The sequence below is a fragment of the Asparagus officinalis genome, chromosome 4 (genome assembly GCF_001876935.1).
Source record: "Asparagus officinalis chromosome 4, Aspof.V1, whole genome shotgun sequence".
Taxonomy (NCBI): domain Eukaryota; kingdom Viridiplantae; phylum Streptophyta; class Magnoliopsida; order Asparagales; family Asparagaceae; genus Asparagus; species Asparagus officinalis.
Genome location: NC_033797.1, coordinates 143,990,848 through 143,999,246, shown reverse-complemented (window position 1 = coordinate 143,999,246; position 8,399 = coordinate 143,990,848). Strand labels below are relative to the sequence as shown.

Genomic DNA, 8,399 nt, shown 5'->3' with positions numbered 1-8,399 from the left:
CAGCAGTAGACACAGCAGCATTCATCAGATTCACCCCCGCCCTTTCTTTTCTTTGTGAAACCTGTAGATTCATTTGATTGTAATTCTTTTGTATTCAAAGCCAATAGTAGCTATATAGTATATATATACCACAATTGTAGATTTTCTTTAAAGACCATGTATTTTTTCTTCTTCTTCTTCTTCTTGGAACGATATATCTAAATAACAGCTGTATATTTTTTGGTTTAATTGGTGGAGCATGATTTTTTTCCCCTTGGAGCAGTGTAGCTGAATAATAGCGAAACATACTACGTTAAATTGGAACTGTAATTTATCTTCTGAAAATTGTGATCGTAATTACAACTGTAGTTTCTTTCGACCAACACATCGACCTCTAGGGAAAAACATAGGCTTGTGTGCTCATAAGTCATAATCGAAGACATGGGTGTAACATAGCGATAATAACAAGAGAATGTATTTTCGAAACCAAATAAAAAAGGTTGAGCAAGTAATTAAACAGAAAATAACCGACAACATAACAACCTGTTTCGAGAATCAGGCATTCAATCGCAACATCCGCCGCATAAATGCTAACTACAACTGAGTGAGTATTGACAAGGTTCTTACAAAGTAAACAGTTTCATACGCTACATCCCCTGCACGATCCCTACATCAAACGATGATAACAAACTGTTTTTTTTTTTTTTTCTAGTGACTCCATTGCATTAATAAAACCCAGCATAGAAACAAACCAAAATGTTATCAGCTCATTAACTCTCAGCACCAGGCTGCTCCATTTTGGCATCAAGGCCAGACAAAGCTGGATCATCCTCGGGCAAAGTACCAAACTCTGCTCTCGATAAAGCATCTGCTTCGGAATTAGCAACCTCAGGTTCAGTGGGTAACTGAGGAGGCTCTTTTGACTCAAAAACTAGAGGAGCATCAGCAGCAGCAGTAGCTTGGTTCTCAGGATTATCTCCGAGTACAGCTTCATTGTTCCTGTTATCTGGATTAACTTCACCTTGATGGAATCCATAGCTTTCAGCTTGAAAACCATTCAACCCCCTATATGATTCGTGCTGGAGCATCTCTTGACTTGTGAGGCCGAAATACAATGGCTCGGGACCTTGTTTTGGATAAGGCGATGGCTGATTTGGAGGAATATAAATAGTGATAGGCCCAAAAACAGTGCCTTGGCCTTGAAAACGCTTGAGCTTCGAGAGATGCTTCTTACCAGCAACATGTGCATCAAACACAACAAGAGATTCACACAGTACATTGCAGATAGTACAGAACCTAGGTCGGTCTTTCTGACGCTGTGGAGCTCGTGCTCTTGCCGGTTCAAAGCTCTTAAGGCGCTTTCCACCTCGACCAGATTTATTGCTCTTCCTCTTCATTCCTCCACGTCTCGTATCAAATTGGCTATGACCATCAGATCTCAGTGGTCCTCTTGACCCCTCTGTAACTTGCTCTTGCCCTGCTGCTTGAACTTCCAACTCCAAGCCTTGTTGAATAGGCTTACTTTCCTCAGGATTGAAGGTTTTGCTTGTGTCATCCACTTGAGCTACAGAAGGGGTATGAGTCACTTCACTCTCTACAACAGTTGAGGCTGCAGCTATCATGATATTCTCCGGAGCAACAGAAACAACCTCAGCAGCCTTATCCGTCACAGCATTTGGGAGCATTGCAACAGGCATGGGCTCTGCTTGTAGCTCAGGATATAACTTCTGTTGCCTCTCAAACTCGGCAAGCCTCAGCAGGGTTTTCTTGTGTTTCTTCCCATTCTTATGCTGCTCTAGTATATCCCAGCTGTTGCAGTCAACCCTACAAATGTCACACCAGGCCACTCGGCCGCGAGCATGTACTGCTGGTGCCTGCTGCATTTCTCCACCAGGTGCTGATGACTGCTCTCCAGAAGGAGCAGTTGCAGCTTGAGTTGGTTGAGAGTAAGGAGCAGGTTCATATTGATGTTGTCTCCTCCCTCTTCCTCGCCCTCTGCCACCACGTCCACCCCTGAATGGCCCTCGACCCCTTCTGCCACCACCTCGGAATGGGGTTCCACCCCTTCTGCCGCCACCACTAACACCCTGTAGGAAGTTCACACAAGAAACAGCTTGAGTTGGAGTCACTTTATGGTGAAAGATGCATAAATAAGAACGAACTTTTGGATGATGAAACTGATCTACTCCAAATATTGCAAAATCTAAAAGCCCAGAGCTGTAGCAGAACCCACAAGCATACTACAAGTACAGGATGAGTGATTTGAGGTGTCTGAGCATCACGATGCCCAAAGCCAGTATACATGAAAATGAATGTAAATTCTGCTACAGCTAGTACAAGCAGCACTCTTGCCATGGCAGGAAAACACCCATGGCGTTTCAAGCTAACAGCAAGATATTCCAACTTTGAATGTAAGAAGAGAAGTTAAAGATCACATACCTATCCTTTGGGAAGAATATGCAGATAGTATGCAGAAACAATGTGCCAACGTCAGAAAAGAGGGCAAATAGAGAAGAGATCAAAGTGACAAGGTCATGGTCCTATTGGAGAAGTAAAGTGATTAGGAACTTTAAGAGGCCATGGAGGCAATCCCGAATCTGCAACATCCTGATGAGTGACCAAGAAAGTTGCTTGGAAGAATAGTGCCTAGGAACCAAAGGGTTGTTTGGCTGCTGATACTTAAAAGGTTACACGAGCTAAACAGACTCAAGTATAAACAAGAGCAGACAACAAAAGGAGCCTCAAAGATAGCCACGTTCATGTGTGACAAGAGCTGCAAGTTCCAGGTTTAAACACTAAACAAAAAACAAATCTTCCGCATGTCATAATAATGCCTTCACTTATCAGTCAAACCATGAAAATATCAGCAACCAAACTGTCCACAGCAATTTATTCCAAAATTCCATCCATCTAGTTAAAACATGTTCACATGGCTATCAATGAACAAAGCTTGATCGAGCCAAACCAGCTGAAGTTCCGTTTGAGAAATTCAATGCGATCAACTTGAGTTAAACTCATTTACATTTCAAGCTTAAAGTATGTTAGCTTGAGATTCAAGTTTCAAACAATCAAGTTCTGCTAAATAAAGCTTGGGGAAAAAATGTAAATGAGCCATGTTCAAGCAGTCGTCTGATTAGCGTACACTGAACTTGCTCAGCTTGATACCCATACGAGCCCAAATTCGTCTTGAGAAATTCAAAACTACCAACTTAAGTTAAACTCATTTACATTTTGAGCTCAAGTAGGTTAGCTTGATCTTCATTTTGAGTTTCAAAATCTCAAGCTTCGCTGACTAAAGGGGAAAATGTAAATAAGCACACTCAAGCCAGTTGCTCAAATTATTATTAAAATCCAATTTCCATGTGCATCCACAGGCAACTTGTCTTTGTTTTGTTAGAAAATACAATTTCCATGGCGTTTCAAGCTAACAGCAAAACTGCTCCAACTTGAAACATCATAAGAAAAAGTAAAAAAAGATGACATACCTATTTTCCAGGAAGAATCCTCAGATGATATGCAGAACCAACGTGCCAACGTGAAAAACTGGCACATAGAGAAGAGATTAAAGTGAAAATAAGGTCAAGTTTCCCATTTGTGAAGTATAATGATTTAGGATCTTCAAGAGGCCATGATGGCAATTCCGAATCTTTAATGCACTGATGAGTTACAAGAAAACTGTTTGGGAGATGAGTGCCAAAGAACCAATATTTGTTTGGTTGCTGATATTTAAAAGGTTACACAAGCTAAGCGGGCTCAAGTATAAGCAAGAGCAACTAACGAAGGAAACCTCCAAGTTAGTCATTTTTCTCAAGTGCTAATAAAGCTGCAAGTTTCCTGACTAAACAAAAAAACAGACCCTCTCACTTGTCATAACATTGCTTTTACTTATCAGTCAAACCATGAAAATATCAGCAACCAAACTGCTCCATAACCATTTATTCCAAAATTTGATCCATCTAGTTATGAAACCCATTTACAGGGTTGTCAGTGAACCAAACTTGATCAAGCCACACCAGCTCAATTTTGGCTTGATAAATTCAAAACGACCAACTTGAGTTAAACCCATTTACATTTTAAGCTCAAGCAGGTGAGCAGTGAGCTTAAGCTTCCCTCATTATTCAAACTCTCAAGTTTTGTTAGCTAATGGAAAATAAACGTAAATGGGTCGCTCAAGTCAGTTGCTCAAATTAATACCATAAGCTCAAATGAATTACATGTGGATCTGCAGGCACCTTACCATTTTGTTAGCAGAAACAATAATCACATAGTTTTAATACAAAAGAGAAACCACAAACATACAAATGCGTGCATAAACACACCTACATACATCATGCACATGCACATGCACATGCGTAAACACAAATGCAGGGATATACAGTTTCTTTAGCGATCAAAGAATACACACCAACCCCAATTCAGCCCATTATAATTTCCAGATGATATTTATGCTCAAGTTAGGTTATTTTATTCTATGTAGCACGGACACAGATCCGACACGGCCATCCGACATGCCGACACGAGGCAAATCCTAAAAAATATATAGGATACGTGTGTTCGACATGTGTGTCCGACACGGACACGACACGACACGGCTTCATGTTATGCGTGTCCGTGCTTCATAGATTTTATTAATTGAACGACCCTGACCTGAGCAAAATATTCAGCAGAACATGAACTATCTATGAACAGCTCATTCACTTGACAGCTCATTTCACTTGACAGACATATTTAACAACACAGACTCTAGAAAGAAAAAACAAAAAGAAATATTTGCATAATATATTAAGTAACAGCATTAACCCATGAACATATTTTCTTTTCATCATTCAATGCAAAGAGGACATATGTTACACTTAGACCAATCGTATACAGGGCAAAATAACTTCTATGTAATCAACATTAGACGAAAACATGTATTCAGAAACAAACTAGAGTTCACACAGATATCAGATGCCGCACTTCAACTTGACCTGGAGTGGTAAACACTTAAGCTATATAAAATCCTGGCCCCAAATTAATGCTTGATTAACACAGTTGATTTTCAGTATTCAAAGATAATTATACCATCTTTAAGAGAACCAGAATGAATTGGACAGTGATATGGTGCTCATGCCTTTTTTTCAGATTGGTCATTCATGTTTTCTGGTGTACCAAATTTACTGCTACTGAGTTCACGAGTAACTTTAGAGATGTTCTTAAGAGAGATAGGATGAACAAGTTAGTGAGTTATGTAGCACAGGAAAGTTAAAAGACTTAGCTGGTCATGCATAAGTTTACAGGACTATCATAGCATGAAAGGGGGAAAAAACCTTCATGCAAGGGGGAAAGAATGTTAAAAGTATAAGAAGAAAAGAAAGAAGACTTCTCAACAAAATGTCTAAGCCAGCTCCTTACGCTCTACCATGAAACCCTAAAGCACTTACTGGTAAGGATAACCACTCTCAGAGACTGTTAACTTAGTCTCACACTTTACTTAAACTCTATGCACCTGAATACTTCCCTCTACATGGAAAACAACACGCCTTGTTTCAGTGATGGCTACAACAACAAACAAATGATGTTTATGGCAGAATCTGAACAAACTCTTGCTTCTGTAATACCAATAGTTAGCCACTTATATTGACAAACTTAAAACAGTTAGTTAATGAACAGCTCACATATCATTCAAAGCTACATATAATAACAGCAATAAAACTAATACAAAATCTTTTCCAAGATCAAAAGGAAAATCTCTTCAGCTAGCTGCATGGATCACAGCAATAGTGAGTATTTTAGAACTGTTTTTTTACTTAATGTTATACACCAAACATCAAAACTTTTTCCTATTAATAACTCTCATGAAATTTCAAAAAGACTTAATGTCATCTTCATTCTCAATAATGTCATTTTCATAACTTGGTGCTTTCCGAAAGTGTGGTCGCAAAACTTGACGCATCATGATCAGCCGTGAAAAAAGCTTTTTTAAGGAAACCATCTATGTGGCAAACATTTTACAGACTTACAAGTATGGTCTGAGTAATCGTGAGTAACCCTATGCCTAGGGGATCACTTTCAGCCAGGTATGCAAATGACACTGTATGTAGTTTTGTAAATTCTTGGAAATTTCTTGAACATGCCTTAAGACACCTCTTGAACAAATATTATATACTTCACAAGGAAACTTCTTTCTTGCACTTGTTTTAAGGAACAACAATATTTAGCAACTGTTATAATGTCCTAAAATTCCATGCGTATTAAAAGTTGATAAATATAGACAACGCGTGCACATGCACATACATATTTACACGTACAAGGCAATGCTATTGTTGAAATTAATTCTGAGGGGAGCCAGAGACTCAGTTCTAGAGCTATGTTGATCTTTTATATTTATACTAATAGAAAATAAACACATGTTACATATTCTTAGGAATATACTAAACATAATTTTAGCATATTCCTTTATTATATCTCAATCACATCCCTAATATCTTTCAGTCATATTTCTAATATATCATTCCTACTATAAAAAGATATTTTATAATATATTCCATAACACACCCAAGCCGAAGCATACATATACAGCTTGTAACAAATAAGGTGTAGACAACCTAATACGTGATGATACTCATAGTAGCCTTAAAAGCTTTTCCATTTGATTGTCTTAAAATCAGCTAATGCTCTCTAGAGATCCAACAATTGACCGATCCTCTCCAGAAATCCATCAAAGAAACTATCCGCTCTAGAGATCCATCAATCAAATAATCCTCCTCAAGGATCCGCCACAAAAAATCTTTTTTAAGGATCCGTAAAACAAATAATCCTTCTTTTGGGATCCACGAAACAAATGATCATTATTTACGGAAGAAGGATCCACCAAACAAGTGATCCTTCATTAGGGATCTAACAAACAAATGATCCTTCATTAGGGAACTAACGAATAAATGATCCTTCTTTAAGGATCCACCAAACCAAACAAATGAACGGAGAGAACGATTTTCACCGAACTAATCTCCAAAACAAATCAACAAAACAATCTTCACTATACCAATCTCCAAAACAAAACCGACGGAACAATATCTACCAAACCAATCTCCAAAACCCAAACCAAACCATCAAAACAATTTTTGTTGTATCAATCACAAAATATGTTAAACCTAGCACCACACTACCATCCTTTCAAACCAAGCAAATGTCAAACACACTCCTTCCATTCTTAAACAAGCCAACCAATACATAACAAACTTCATAATTTCAGATCCAATTTCAAAGATCAAAATTAAAATCCAAATCCTAATAAATCAACATCCAACTCCAATGACAAGAGCATGTACATAAAGGATGACTATCGCGATCAATATTGGTGTTACTGACCATCAACAATGGAGAGGAAAACGAGGCGAGCAAGTATTCGAGACATTGTTCATTGTAAACAGTAACTGCGGCGCCATTCACTATGAACAGTAATATGAAAGAATAGAGGTAGTAAGGCAAAGAGAGGAGTTTGATGGTGATGGTTTGGGGGGCTAGGGTGTGAGAATCTAGGGTTTTGTGAAGGCTAGGGTTTGTGTGGCTCTGATACCATGTTGAAATCAATACTGAGGGAAACTAAAGACTCAATTCTAGAGCGTTATTGATCTTTTATATTTGTACTAATAGAAAAATAAATATATTTTACATATTCTTAGGAACATGCTAAACATATTCTTAGCATATTCTTTTCTTATATCTCATTAGTTATAATAGACAAAAAGACGTCAAAAGAATTAGCCGACATCAAAGTTATTAAGCTCAATGAATAAGAAATGAGATGCACAACCACACCATAGAATTTTGGAAACCAAGAGTCAAAGCCCTCTTCTTTCTGCATATATATATATATGATATTATCAGCTACATGTATAGGCACTGTACAAGTATGCTTATATGTTTATACACTACAACAAATTACACTTTTCCCAACGCTTATTCCAGACGTATGGTTAAATACGTCGTCAAAAATTATGTTTTTTCCGACGATTTTAGTTAGCGTCGGCAAAACATATATTTTTCCCTGCGTTTGTAATTAGCTTCGCTAAAAGTGTATATTACTTGTGACGTTTTAACTTAGTGTCGTTAAGTGTATGGATTTCATGACATTTTTAATTTTCATTGGTAAATATATATTTTTAGCGACGTTTTAGGGTTGGCGTCGCTAATAGTATGCATTTATCGCGACGTGTTAGGTTAGCATCGCTAAAAGACTCTTTTTCATAACATCCCAGTTTTTTGTCGCTAAACGGTCTATTTTTGAAATCGCTTTTTTATTCATCTGCGTCACCAAAACACGAAACAAAGGGAAATTTCCCCCCTTTATTTTGGTGAAATTTGAAAAAACAAAACAAAACCCCTCAAACCTGCCCAGTTCTCCGTCTCTCTCACACATGAAAAATCCCAAACCCTTG

General features: G+C 37.9%; 1 protein-coding gene across 1 annotated transcript in view; it reads right to left on the bottom strand.

The window, feature by feature from the left end:
* Nucleotides 504-8,399, bottom strand: part of LOC109839633 — a 17,357-nt gene continuing 9,461 nt past the window's right edge. Inside the window, exon 2 of the mRNA XM_020408137.1 lies at nucleotides 504-2,066. Coding sequence (XP_020263726.1) covers nucleotides 750-1,862 — 1,113 coding nt within the window. The 5' untranslated portion in view covers nucleotides 1,863-2,066 and the 3' untranslated portion in view covers nucleotides 504-749. The remainder of the gene's footprint in view (nucleotides 2,067-8,399) is intronic.